The sequence below is a fragment of the Crinia signifera genome, chromosome 7 (genome assembly GCF_055691185.1).
Source record: "Crinia signifera chromosome 7, ASM5569118v1, whole genome shotgun sequence".
NCBI lineage: Eukaryota > Metazoa > Chordata > Amphibia > Anura > Myobatrachidae > Crinia > Crinia signifera.
This window is the reverse complement of record NC_139223.1, coordinates 128869589-128884901: the sequence shown is the minus strand read 5'-3', so window position 1 is coordinate 128884901 and position 15313 is coordinate 128869589. Positions and strand designations below refer to the sequence as shown.

The following is a 15313-nucleotide window of genomic DNA, read 5'->3' as shown; positions in this document are numbered from 1 at the left end:
ACATATAATGGTGTGTGCATTTTTAGTGTGTTTGCATAATACTATAGCTAACCCGGGATGCGGACAATATGCCAGCGGTCGGAATCCTGGCAGTCGAAATACTGACGCCGGAATCCACGACCGGGCCCATCCAGCAGGTGGACACTGAAAAATGTAGAGTTCCTGTGGCCACTGGCATCAGGCAGCTGTCTGTGATCAACCACATCAACCGCAAAACAGGTAGTGCCAGGCAGGCAGTGGGGAGTGCTGGCGTACGCAACCGCCTGAGTCAGAAGCACAGACTTAGTGGATGACAGGCTGCATCCCTCGGCTGCTGATGCCCCCTTCCCCCGCTCTTCAGCATGTGTATGCAGAGCCTGCCCCCCCTCTTATTGCCCAGCTGATGACTCCAACACCCCCATATGTGACAGTCTGCCCCCTTCCCTGCTCTCCAGCCTGTGTCTGCAGAGGGAGACTCACTCATAGCTGCCCCCCCCCCAAACGTCACAACTTGCCCCCATTCTCCCAAGCATGTGCCTGCAGAGCCTGACTCTCCCCTAGCTGTCCTGCTATTGCCCCCCCCCCCCCCCCAAGTCACAGCCTGCCTCCTCTGCTCCCAAGCATGTGTCTGCAGAGCCTGACCCCGCCTCTCCTGCATGTGCAAGATGACCCACCTACCTGAAAGTGGCAGCCATTCCCCTTTGTCTCTCTCCATCCTCTGTCTCTCTAACACTCTCTCTTGCTCCCCTCTCTATCTCTCTGACAGTGTGTGTGTGTGTGTCTCTTTCTCTCTCTCGCTCTGACCCCTTCTCTTTTTTTTTTCTCCCGCTCTCTCCCTGAAACTTACTCTCTAACAATCCCTCTCCCTGACTGCATCTCTCTATCTGTCACTGGGCGGTATTCAATGAGCCTGATTCGCCATGTTTTCATGGCGAATTTGTGCTGTTTGGCGAATTTTTGACAAAAACGGTGAATCACCCTATTCAATGACCACATGGCGAATACATTTGAAGGTTTTTTTCGCCATGATTCACCGAGTAGCAATCGCTATCTTTTTATGGAGAAGTGGAATGTGAACTTTTAAAATAAAGTGTTGGTACTTATGTAGTATCTGGGCTGCCGATTTTTTGATTGTATGCCTTAAGTTAAGGCATACAATCAGATGCGATGCGATGCGATATCGCATCGCATCGCATCGCATCCGATATCGGATGCGATGACCCGATTTTTCCATAGGAATCAATGTTAAAATGATTCCTATGGAAAAATGGGTCCTTTTCATACCCCTACTATCCAAGTGGGCATGGAGTTGGATATAAACCTGTGGCGAGCGTAGCGAGCCACCGAGCCCGAAGCGTGGCGAGCGAAGCGAGCCCCGCGAGGGGACGGTATTCGTCCCCTCGCGGGGCTCGCTTCGCTCGCCACGCTTCGGGCTCGGTGGCTCGCTACGCTCGCCACAGGTTTATATCCAACTCCATGCCCACTTGGATAGTAGGGGTATGAAAAGGACCCATTTTTCCCATTGAATTCCATGTTAAAATGGACTCAGTCCATTTTAACATTGATTCCTATGGAAAAATCGGGTCATCGCATCGCATCGCATCGAATCGCATGGTCGCATGCGATGCGATGCGATCTCCCGATCCGACCCGATTTAGAAATCGGCAGCCCAGATACTACATAAGTACCAAAGTGTTTTGTTTTTTACATTTGGTGTCTAAAAATCAGGAATTTTATTCTGAGGAGGGGCATGCTACTTTTATTCATGTGCTGTAAGCACATGAATATATATTTAATTTAAAAAAATATATATATATTTCATTTTTTTTACACAGCAGCCAGCAGGGGGCGCCGGAGCCGAGCCGCTCATTACATATTCATATATTCACTGCACCCGATTGTTACGATCGGGTATAGTGAATATACGCGGCCCCCTGCTGGCACCCCCGGGGGGCAGCCTGTGCTGCCTGGCACTCGGGGAGCCCACCTGCCCCCCACAAACGTTCAGGGGCAGGCAGAGAGACTTCCATCTCTCTGCCTGGCACCCTCCTCAGGCTCCCTGCGGCATTCGCCGCAGGAGCTCATATTCGCCTGTCAGGGGCAGCGAGCCCCTGACACGTTGAATACCGGAGCCCGCTGGCTCCGGAACGTGGCGAATGTGCAGCGAATCCTAAAAAGGATTCGCTGCACCTCGCAGGTATTCACATTGAATACCGCCCACTGTCTCTCCCTCTCACCGACTCTCTCCCCTCTCCCTGCCACTTCCTCTGAGGCAATCTCTCTATCCCAGACTACATCGCTCTCTCTGTGACTCCTGCTCTATCCTCTTGCTCCCTGACACTTTTTCTCTCCATGTGGGAGTCCTTTCAAGACTTTTCTATGGGGCCCACCAAGTTCTAGTTAAGCCCTAGGCCTACACACGTAGTGATAAAGGGCAATTTTCTAAGCGATCTGACTAAAGGTGGCCATACACACGCAGATTTATCTGCAGATCTGTTTGGTTGGAACAAAAACATGGTTATGGATGAGAGCAAATGACAGTTGACCATTTGCTTCGAAATGCTGGAAAACTGACAAACTGTCACTCATCCATAACCATGTTTTTGTTCCAACCAGCCAGATCTGAAGATAAATCTTACTAGTGTATGGGCACCATTAGACTAAATCGCTTATAAATGAAACACACATTGTGTGTGTAGGAGCGATACGCGGCCCCACATATCGCGATCACCATGCTGGATAAGTCTAGTCAGATCGCTTAGCAAGAGACTGCAATGCGCGGGCCCACCGGTCAAATCTCATGTCAATATCGTGTGCTACACATAGTGTATATATCAAATTGCAGGAGCGTTCGTATGTGGTTTTTAATCACATACGATCGCTCAAATGCAATTGGCGGGCGGAGGGAGCACTTTCGGGCATCAGGAACTGGGAAAGGGGGCCTGTATGAAGCGCTGGTGGCATCCGTCATTAGTGTAGCGTAACGCTGGCGGGGGTTAGTGGTGGCAGAATTTTAAAAAAGTGCACCTTTAGATTGGCTGTGCACCCAGTTAGATGTGGGTGGGGTTTGTACTTCAAACTGATATCTATATTGCAGTGTAAAAAATAAAGCAGCCAGTATTTACCCTGCACAGGAACAATAAAACACCAACATCTAACTCTCTCTGCACATGTTACATCTGCCCCACCTGCAGTGCACATGGTTTTGTCCATTAGAGAGTAATTGTTCCTTTGCGAGTGAACCAGAATAACCCCCTTGTGCTGTGCGATGTGATATGCATTTATCGCACCTGTTTAATTGTACTGTGTATGGGCACCTTAAGGTATTCCTTTGTTATTTACTTTGTTGGGTAGTGTTTTAGGTATATTAACCACCAAACAGGCGAGCTATGACGGCAAGCAGTGCCTATTGCTTGCTGTCATAGCCCACCCTCAGTATTCAACCACCCCTCTGCACTTTCTGTTTCCACCTCACTGTTTCTAAAAAGAGAGGTGGAAAATGCGAGTGCAGCCGCCAAAATGGTGAGGCTCATGGCTATATGCAGCGGCCTCGCTGCATTAGCTGCAATCCTAGCCGTTTAGGAAAATCCTCGCCGTCCTCTGATGTCGAGGATTTCCCGGAACATAGAATAGGGCCGCACGGCCGGCGAGGGTGGTTAAGTGGCGAGGCCATCCTCGCCATAAAAACCCCCCTCACCGGCCCCATTGAATATACTTCTTTGTCTCTCTCTACATGATTGTAACGCTGTCTTCTGCAGTATGTATGTGTAGGTGCTATCAAGTGCCTCCACCCCAAGATTTGGTGTTATAGGGTAGGACTATCTGAATATTTAGATGATGATATTAGGGCGAACTTGGGGAATCACCCTCAGACAGATTAAGTAACCCCTAAAGTTACAACTCATTTACATAACCATAATATCATTGATATAAATAAATACACACATCAGACATAGCTGAGACAAGGGCATCAACCTCCACCAACGTTTTATTTGACTGGCTTAGTATATTTCAGAGATGCCTCCTTGTAAATAAAAGATTATACATTCCTAAGGTAGTATGCTAAAACATATAACACATTTCACTTCAGACACAATGGAAATAGAACAGTTTCCAACACCAATAAATAAATAAATATTAATTAACCTTGAATTATTATTGCGCAATAATATTAGTATTTGCAAGTGTACACTAGTTCTAAAAAATATAAGCGCTTGGATTATTTTGTAGTGTTCCACATATTTGTTGCTGGATTTCCTAAGTCACTACTGTGCCCACCTGAGTCCTGTAAGGTGAGTACGGGAATAATAGGAGTATAACTTCTATGAAGTATTTGTAATCCACCACAGGGTCTCTAATACCAAAGGCAATATTCTCCTCTTAGCAATATTGTATCCTACATGTAGGCTTGTAATATCATTGAAGTTGTCACTTTCTCATGGGATCAGAATAGTAGCTAGAAAGAACTACTTAGTGCTTTCCCTCAAGGTGCCCATACACGTACCAATTACCCGGTACTTTTTGTGCTAAAATAGCATCGTTGTGCATATGTTGTACATGGGATGCGATGCTATATTAGCACAAAAACTACCGGGTAATTGGTACGTGTATGGGCACCTTCAGTACTGTTATAGTTGTGAATAAATAATGTCACTATCTTAGTGCAATAAGCAGACTTTTCTGAGGTAACTTGTGTTCGAAATTGAGCCAAATCCACTTTCTTCCTTGAGTACCATTAGTACAATATAATACTTTACTGCTCAAATCTGTCTCTCTCCCTGTGACTGTAATTATCCTCCCTTAGTTAAGTGTCCCATGCAGATAGCTGGTAACAAATGTATTCTCACCAATGCGCTGTAGACAGATTACCCCTGAGGTCTGTCAGCCAAGAGTCTCTACTGCTGCAGTGTAACTTACTTCTCTCTCTGTGCGCAGCTACAACGCTCTGTCACTGTACATTACCTCTCTCTGTGCGCAGCTATAATGTTTCTGTCTGTGTTTTACGGTCACTGTAAATTAGCTTTCTGTAGTTGTGCACAACTTGGTGCATGAATAACCATCTTTATCTCTGGCAAAGGCTTGGGAAGCATTACTGTTAGGAGGCTGTCACTCCCCTTGTATTATCCCCTTCTGCAATATATCTGCTATTTGACTCCAGGTGTCACCTTTTCGGCCTTATATGGGACTCTGAGGGTGGTCTAACTCACCACTCTCCCTCCTCTGTCTCTCTGCCCAGCATCCTCCAATGAGTTCTCATGTTAAGGGCTGGCTACTTTATCCTGGCTCCTCCATCTTCTACACTGAGCCAACTGACATGCCAGGTTTAGCTCCATCTGCAGGCACACAGGAATGCCCCACCTTTCTCCTAGTGAAAGTACAGGTCTCTGTCCCTCACTTACAGGTACCTCACAGCTCTCCCTCTTAAACACAGGGCAGTCTTTCCATAGAGTCCTCACAGGTACCTCATCCTGTACTCCTCTCTTTTCTCTTTCCCTCTCTGCCCCTTCTCTTCTGACAGGGCAAATCACTCCCAGCTGTATATCACTACGCCCTCTCTTCAACTGTCAGCAACATCTGTGAACTGTGTATATAGCATCCAACAATTAAGTCCACTGCCATCGATGAAATCTGACATATACAGTGTCACCAACACACCAAAATATAAATAAACATTTTTAAAAACATAGCCATACAGAACACTACATTTAGTTAATTCATATGCTTACTGGTATTTAACATAGGGTATGAATTTTGACTACAGGCATTTTAACCAGGGGTTACATGATGACAGGCATATATCTGGTCATACAGTAGCATGTATTACATAATGTAACATTAGCCTATATATCAGTGATCTGCTCTAGGTGTTATTAGACCCAGGGGTTCTCCCTGCTACAAGGCAAACCCATTAATGCGATCAGCAGTGCTCCCATGTAATGTAGAAGTAGGGATACAGTTACACGTGCTCAGGATTCTCTAATGACTGCTGCCTGTGCCTTGAGTCCTGTTATGCGCTATATAAATAAAACTTTCTTATACCCCTTTCACACTGCAGCTCTTAAACTGTAAATTGTCATTTTTTTTAGTCTTTTTAAATGGGTAGAGCTGCAGTGGGAAAGCTCCAGGGTGCTTTACCTGTTTAACAAATACTGGTATTTGTTAAACGGGTAAAAAGCAGTGTCCTACAGGTTTAAGACCCTTTTTTGGTAGTGGGAAAGGGTCTTAAATAATATTTAAGATCCCACACTAGTCTTCCCCATCCCCTGGTACCTTGCAGCTGGTACCCCCATGCCCCCCCCCCCCCCCTCTCCTGGTACCTGGCAGCGATCCATCCGGGCAGCACAGTAGGCAGAGTAGGCAGTAGGCGTGCCAGGGCTCCTAGTCGGCAGGTCTCCGACTGATGCATGATAGCATCATGCAGGATCATGATGCAGGAGGAGGCTGCAGCTGGTGCACAGACAGCGGGGGCACTGGTGATCCGGGCAGCACAGGGTATTGTCATTTCATTGGCGGTGTCCCTGCCGCGAATGGGAAGTAGTGGACCCGCTCATTAAATATGCGCATATGCTAGTTCCCATTCGCAGCAGGGACGCCGCCGATGAAATGACAATTTCCTAATGGACCACCTTCCTCCTACTGAGCACGGACTGCGTTGCCCAGATCCCCAGTGCCCCCGCTGTCTGTGCACCAGTTGCAGCCTCCTCCTGCATCATGCTCACAGTAAGAAATAGACAACAGAAAGAGAAAGATTTATTTATTACATCTGAGATAATGGGAAACATGTTAAGAAATTATTTTTATTTTCACATAAAATGATACTAAATGTAATTTTATAGTTAACAAAACTGTATTGCAACACAGCAGAAATTTTATGAAAGTGTACTCACCACCTACATATAGGGGTAGATTAACGTAGTGATAAGGTTCTGTCCAATCCTTGCATGCTATACTATGCAGGTATCTGGGCAGGGAAATGTTGCTTGATTTTTCTCATGCCCATCACAGTTTGGACTCGGGAGCAAAAAAAACAAGTATAGCTTTAGTTAATAACCCAATACAGTTGGAGCGCTGTCCTCATTTAGTCGGGCCTCGCCATTCGTCGATACCCCCCATTGTGGCGCACGTGCACCTGATGAGGACATCTCCATCTGTATGTGCACAGCTGCTAATCGCATCTAAACCTCACAGTTGATTGAAATTGCCTCATAGTGGAGGAAGCCATTTTGTGGGCTGATGACAGTAATGAGAAAGCAGCCTATCCATTCACTAGGAATACATCACTGAGGCAACAGACACAAAGGGAGGTAATTCAATTGGAAATGATGGCTGCAAATTGCCATAGGGATATTGTGAGAATGAGTGGAATGCTGCCATCTAGTGGCCACCAGCAATGACCATAGAAGTGTGAGGGAAAATGAGTATTGCCAGGACCGATTCTAAGTTTCTTGGCACCCCAGGCAAAACTTCTGAATCCACCCCCTCTTTTCCCAGTTAATCAGGTAAAATCACACTCAGTGACACCCCCTCCCCAGATCTCCTGTTGGACTACTGGCAATCAGGATTCCAATGTCGGTATACTGACCGCAAAATCCTGACTGTCGGGGGGCCATACCACACCCTTGGCATCTCCAGTGATGTCGGTATTCTAGCTCTGGTCTTCTGGCAGTGAGTCAAGATTCTGGAGTTTATATTTTGACTGCAGGCTTCCTGACTTTCCGCTTTAATTTGAAGGTATTTACATCCAAATCTGGTGAACAGTGTAGGAGTTACAATGGTTTCTATGTGTGCCTTCCACTTTTTAAGAGACCAAAAGTAATGTAACAAACTAAACAATCCTAAATCAAACTTTCTATTTTTCTTCCCTGGTGATGCTCTGCCAGGCCTCTACTCAGTGACGTAACTATAGAGGGTGCAGGGGGGTGCAGCTGCTATTGGGCCCGGGGGATTGGGGAGCCCGAGGCTCAGCAGACATCCCTTGCACCCTCTTGAAGTTATTTTTATTAAGTGTACCCCCCAGCAGAGACTGTGGTCATTTACCCTTTTCTACAGCACGCATACATAATATGTGAGTGGGAGATCCCGCTGCGCTGTACCGGCCCCAGTGCTGTAAGTGAAAGCCAGCAGGGGATATGGCCTTGGTGGCACACCCCTCCCTGGCGCTGATCGTCACAGACATGGGGCGGTGCAAAGTAACTGGCCTTGGTGGATCCCCCGTCTGTCGTGCCGACTGCGACTCCAGTGCTGACCGTGCGACCGACCGGGAGTTGGGGAAACTTGGAGGCTCCTCCTCCGGCACTGATCATAAGAGACCCCTGTGTGGAGATTGGGGCTCCCCACGCACCGGCCTCAGTAGGCTCCAGCGCTGATCCTCAGACCCAACAGGGGGGGGGAGGACCACTTGGCGGCCTCCCCCGCACCAGCACAGACCTTCAAGCCGCAGCTGGAGCTGAGGAGATAAATTGTGCAGTGCAACCAAAGAAGCAATCTATAGGTCAGTGCTATCATCCATTGTCCACAGCCCAATGCACTCAGGTCCCCGGACCCCGGCCAAGTGCACCCCCATCTGACTAGCCATCCTCAGCCCAGTGCCCCCCATCTGATCAACCACCCCCAGCCCATCCCCCCCCCATCTAACCAACCATCCCCTGTCCCCAGCTCAGTGTCCCCTTATAACCAGCCAGCCCCAGCCAAGTGCCTCCCCTGTCTGACCAACCATCCCCTGTCCCCAGCCCAGTGGTCCCCACCATCCCAGTGTCTGTCACCCTGTCTTCCCTTCCCCAATCAGCTTAAATGCCCACATCCCACTGCCCACTGTCTAACCCCCAGGCAGAACAGTCACAGCCCCCCCATAACCTTAATACTAACCTTAATGCTAACCTTCCTGCCTTCTACTCTGTCATACCCCTCCCCATCTTCTAATATGACCCCAACCCCCTCCCCCCCATTCTGACAGAATGCTGGGGGCCCCTTACAAAATTTTGCTATGGGGCTCAGACAGGTCTAGTTACCCCTGCCTCTACTGCAAATGTCTTCAGTTCCTGCTTGTTCTTGGGATATTTCCCTTTCAGTTTTGTCTTCATCAAGTGAAATGCATGCTCAATCGGTTTCAGGTCATGTGATTGATTTGGTCATTGCATAACATTCTGGGGACACTGCCAGGCTTGTGACCCGCTTGTGCTAAACAAAGAGCGCCCTCCAGCGACCGCGGTCTAGGCAGATGCCTAATGGTAGCGTTGTCCATGAATATTGCAGCCCATAGGGCTACACGACTGCAAGAAATAAATTTCCCCAAAAACAGTGGTGTGCAGCCAAGGTAGGCATGGCAGGTAGTGCCGCTCCTGTCATACTCCAGAGTTTTGGCAATAAAGATGTTATGAAAAATCTAAAGAAGATAATAATACCTAATAAATGACTTCTTTGTATTATTCTAATAATGTTTATAGTCAAAACACTGGAGTATACTGGAGTATGACACGTGAGGCACTACCTCCCCTGCCTACCTTGTCCACACATCCCTCAGGTTTATATACAATATGTATATATGCTATACCTGTTGGAAAGCAGCATACACCACTAGGAAGCAGTGACATCACTATGCATAAGGTGATGTAACTAATTCCCAGGCTGAATGTGGGTTCTGACCACAAGTAGAACTAATTGTTCTCTCCATAATTTTGGCATGAATCAGGAGCTGTTAAGTTACAGGAAGAAAAAAAACTATATTTATAAATAAATTAAATACAATGCAAACATCTAGATTTAGCTCTGCGTAATTCTAAAATACAGAATGGGTGAGATTTAATAGGATGAGATATTCAGAAAGTGAGAGATTTGGGAAGAAATCTCCAGTTTTTTTAAAGCGGCAATCATTTACACTGCAAAACCAGTTTGATTTTGAAGTGTAGATGGTTGCCGCTTTAAAAAAACTGGAGATTTCTTCCAAAATCTCTCACTTTCTGAATATCTCATCCTATTAAATCTCACCCTTTATGTCACAGAGACATAAACAGAAATCATTCCATACAACAAATACACAGACAGGCATTTGGGCACAAGAAGTTGTTTTATTGCAGACATGAGGATCAGTGAACATGACTACAGACGTGGGCTGGCCTTGAACTCATGCAGTTGTATTATCCGCTCAGCTTCCCGCACACCTGTCATGTAAGCACCATGCGTAGTCGTGTAGAAGTTGGGGTGCGTGGCCTCCCCAGCAAACAGGACTTGCAACGGCTGCATTAAGGGACAGAAAAAAGGACACCAATGTAAGTTTGTAAAGTTGCTGCATGGGAGATTGCTAATGTATGATGAATGTTCTTTGTCTTTGTGTATTTATATACAGTAGGGCAAAAAAGTATTTGGACAGCCATCAATTGTGCAAGTTGACCCACTTAAAAAGATGAGAGAGGTCTGTAATTTTCATCATACCATGTGATTTCCTGTCCGTCCCCCCTGCCAAAAATACATTTTTGGACAATCAGAAAGTTAAACTCAATACTTTGTAATATAACCTCGGCTGGCAATTACAGAGGCCAAACGTTTCCTGTAGTTGTTGACCAGGTTTGCACATCCTGTAGCAGGTATTATGGCCCACTCTTCCATGCAGATCTTCTCTAGACCTGTCATGTTTTGGGGCTGTCACCTGGCAATACGGACTTTCAACTCCCTCCACAAATTTTTGTTTGGGTTGAGGTCTGGAGACGGGCAAGGCCACTCCAGGACCTTGAAATGCTTCTTATGGAGCCACTCCTTAGTTCCCCAGGCGGTGTGTTGGGGTCACTGTCATGCTGAAAGAATTAGCCACATTCAATCTTCAATGCTCTTACTAAGGGAAGGAGGTTTTTGGCCAAAATCTCACGATACACGGCCCCATTCATCTTCTCCTTAATATAGATCAGTCTTCCTGTCCCCTTTGCAGAATATCAGCCCCAAAGCAATGATGTTTCCACCCTTATGCTCCACAGTGAGTATGGTGTTTTTGGGATACCACTAATCATTCTTCTCCCTCCAAACACGGCGAGTGCAGTTTATAACAAAAAGTTCTACTTTGCTCTCATCTGACCACATGACATGTTACTAATCCTCCTTTGGATCATCCAGATGGTCACTGGCAAACTTTAGACGGGCCTGGACATGTGCTGGCCTAAGCAGTTGGACCTTTCAGGCGCTGCAGGATTTGAATCCATGACAGCGCTGTGTGTTACCAATGGTAACATTTCTGACTGTGGTCCCAGCTCTCTTGAGGTCATTGACCAGGTCCCCCCCATTTAGTTCTGGGCTAATTCCTTACCGTTCTCAAGATCAGTGATACCCCATGAGGTGAGATCTTGCATGGAGCCCCAGGTTGAGGGAGATTGTCAGTGATCTTGTATTTCTTGAATTTCTTAATAATTGCACCAACAGTTGATCTCTTCTCACCAAGCTGCTTGCATATTGTCGTGTAGCTCATCCCAACCTTGTGCAGCTCTACGATTTGGTCCCTGGTGTCCTTAGACAGCTCTCTGGTCTTGGCCATGGTGGAGAGGTTGCAGTCTGACTGTTTGAGGGTGTGGACAGGTGTCTTTTATACAGATAACCAGTTCTAACAGGTGTCATTAATACAGGTAACGAGTGGAGGATAGAAGAGCTTCTTAAAGAAAAAATAAGAGGTCTGTGAGAGCCAGAACTCTTGCTGGTTAGTAGGTGTCCAAATATTTATTTCCGCAAAAAGATTGTGTAGAAATCATACAAAGTGATTTCCTGTCTCTCGCAGTTGAAGTGTACCTATGATGGAAATTACAGACCTCTCTCATCTTTTTAAGTGGGTCAACTTGCACAATCGGTGGCTGTCCAAATACTTTTTCGCACCACTGTAAAGGATAGTTGTGAGGTATGAAATAGGCAATAGAAGACAACCTTGGGTTTCAGGAGTAACATCTTCATGGGGACCACTCCAAATGTAGCCTGCAGTAGTGGTAAATATCCCTGATATGTGAGTATCTATTAACTGCCCCCCCCCCCACCCCCCAAAACCACTTTGCTAACTGGAGTCCAATAGGAACAGGATCCACCCAAAGAAGGTTCAGTGGGTTGCAATTCCATTGACTTCCACTTCCACCCATTGACAGTGGAAGCATATACCCATCCTTTCATTAAGGCCAGCACCCAGCACAAATGCTATTTTATATAATGTTTTAGTGTTTTATATGTGTATCATGTTCTTTATGATTTAACTGTGATCACGTTGATTAATACCCCCTTTCAGACATACGCGAGAATCCCGGGTTTTTTCACATGAACGCGCCCAGACCCGGGACTAGCGTATGTCTGAAAGGGTATGCCCGGGATTTCACTCCCGGATACTGAGCACCTGCAATTGACCAGGGTTTTTCCCGGTATTTAACTCCCAGGTATAATACCCGGCTTATGTCTGAATGGGTTTACCCGGGTTTTTCAGTTTTAAACATGTGATGTTGCTTTTTTTTGCTGCCGGGCGTGTCCCATTTTAATGATGAAACACTGAAATGCTTGAAAAGCCTGGCTTATGTGTAAAAGGGGTATACCCGGGTTTTTCCCGGATTTGAGGTGTAGTGTGAAAGGGGGTCTGTTACTAAAATCCCGGGAGTGACCTGGGTTGAAAATCCCGGGTAAACCTGGCCAAAATCCCGGGTAGTATGTCTAAAAGGGGTATAAGTAAATAAATGGTTATTAATTAAATGTGGTATTTATTTCTTCAAAAAAGTGCAGTTCAAAATTCCTTTTTTTCAGTATATAACATGACCTCAATATGGATTGAATATGGGGAGTAAAGAAAATGTATAGGCAAGGATGACATCTAAGCAGTGAGCTAGGGGGAGAAGAGGGTCTACTGTCATATTACCAACAGAAATACAGACCTTGGGTCTGTAATACAGAAATGTATTAGTAAGAATATAAATATGTAATGTTTGAGTATTAGTTAAACAGTTGGAATAAGCAAAGTTTTAATTGTATATAAAGAATTTGTTACGTTTTAGGATAAAATTCACCTAGCAGGAAGGGATTGGGATTGTTTGGTCTACTTCAACTAGGTCGACAAGCATTATGTCGACAGGCAGCAAGGTCAACATGGGTCTATGTCGACATGGGCTTAGGTCGACACAAACATAAGGTCCACATGTTTTTTTTTACCGTTTTTTTACCCGAATGTCGACCCTGTCGACATGGATACAGTTTGAGGTGCACCGCATCGCTCGCGATGCTTCGGGCATGGTGCTGCGCTACGCTCGGCACACTTTATTCTCTCACCACGCCCTAGTGGATGATAGGGCATGAAATACTCGCCTGTCGGCACATGTCTGCTCAAAAAACTGTGAAAAACACCATCCATGTCGACCTTTTGACTGTCGACCTTGCCCATGTCGACCTAATGACCTGTCTACCTAAGCCCATGTCGACCTAGACAGATGTCGACCTTGACCCATGTCGACATAAACCCATGTCGACCTTGCTGCCTGTCGACCTAGTGGTGTCGACCCAATGCTTGTCGACCTAGTTGCTGTAGACCCAATGACCGTATCCCGCAGAAAGAAGCTAGCTGCATGCCTTGGCTGGTGGGAATATTATTAAGGACCTGACTTTCTTACACAAACTGAAAATATAGTTGGATTACTCCACATGCATCTGAATCACCCTGTACATATGCGCCAATTGATTAACAATGTCACTCCCAGAGAGGAAATGGACAAAGTGATTGACAGTTAGGGGGCATCTATGGGATGTAATGGGGGATGGACGGAACAGAGAAACATGCATATAACAATCACAGTAGACCAGCTACTGGAGGTGGTGAGGGATCTGGAGAATATAGGTAAATTTGGATGTCTCCTGGATACTGGTGAGGACATTGCACACAGGACAGGTGAGAACCAGGATAGGACAGGATAATGAAGTCCTAAGGATTGTAGCGTGTGTATGAGAAGAGAGTTTCCCGCAATGTCAAATGTATTAGTATGAATATAAATATGCAATGTTTCGGTATTAGTTAAACAGTTGGCATAAGAAAAGTTTTAATTGTTTAATAAAGAATTTGTTCAGTTTTAGGATAGAATTCACCTTGCAGTAAGAAGCTAGCTGCATGCCTTGTGGCTGGCCCCTAGATGGCAGCATGCTTTATATACAGATGCTGCAGTCTGCTGTTTGGGCTGTAGGTGGAGGCAGACTCTTTGCCTTTCATACAATCTAGTAATGACTTATTCCTCACACTTGTTTTCTGGTGGCTACTTTAGCTTTATTCTCATTGCCCTTTTCTACACCTTCCTAGCCAAATCCAGTTGCCTCCTGGGGGTTCATTTACTGTGACGACTATTACTGTACCCAGAAAATGAAACCGGTAATGATATTTAATAAAGTAATATAGTTTCTGGGATAAACATGTTGAGTAACAACTACACGCAAACCCCCTGGTCTGACTGACCTGGATTCTGCTAATTGGACTCAAAAACATTCTCTTCTCCACTGGAGTAACCTGGATTGTGTCTTTTTTTCAGAATACCCTGTGCTCTTTCCCAGCATCCCATCTATTGTATAATTCCAATTCTCTACATTCCTCGTGCTTCAGTATTATTTATTTGCTAGGTGTTAACCATTAACTATTTATATATCGAATTTGCACTATTTTGTCACGTGTATTAAGTATTTATTTGAGGTTTACAGCCTGTGTGAGACTGGCTTGTGTGCTGAAATCTGGAACGCTGCCATCAATAATGATCTTAAGAGAACTGATTGTGCAAATAAACAGGGCTATAACAACAGGTAGAATGAGCAAAGTTCAAGTATGATTAAACAGGTAAGACAACGACCTAAGCCTACACTGTAAAAAAAAAAAAATGTCCTAGTTGTGAAGTGCAATTTATAAGCATAAATAATACTGCTAATCAAGTTTATATGTGGACAATGAATGTGATGTAATATTGTGTTTGCATATAGCCCTTTTATGCAAACTGTGATAGCCCATTTGTATACAAACACTCTCTTAACCTTCTCACCATCACTGAAACTTCACTGCCTGGCCTCCCAACTTCTTCTCCACTGACTTCTCTATCATCCTCAGTGAATTTAACATTCCCAATTGACACCACTAAACCGACATCCACTAATCTTCTTGCCCTCTCCTGCTCCTTTGGCCTTTCTCAATGAACCTCCACCTCTATCTCAGGCACTTTGTCTTCTCCATCCATCTTAATTCAGGCCCACTGTCATCAGACGCAACTGCAGGTCTATCCTCACTCAATACTCTCCTTTCTCCTCTATCCACTGTGAACTGCTAAAACCAGATTACCTCCTTCTATAACTCCACCCTCACCTCCACACTCAT

At 45.5% G+C, this 15313-nt stretch overlaps 1 protein-coding gene across 3 annotated transcripts in view; it reads right to left on the bottom strand.

The window, feature by feature from the left end:
• Positions 1-10023: 10023 nt before the first annotated feature.
• Positions 10024-15313, bottom strand: part of LOC146020572 (peroxisomal N(1)-acetyl-spermine/spermidine oxidase-like) — a 62554-nt gene continuing 57264 nt past the window's right edge. For all 3 annotated transcript variants that reach the window (XM_083153797.1, XM_083153798.1, XM_083153796.1), the window contains exon 6: positions 10024-10212. In XM_083153797.1, the coding sequence (XP_083009923.1) occupies positions 10075-10212 (138 nt within the window). In that variant the 3' untranslated portion in view covers positions 10024-10074. The remainder of the gene's footprint in view (positions 10213-15313) is intronic.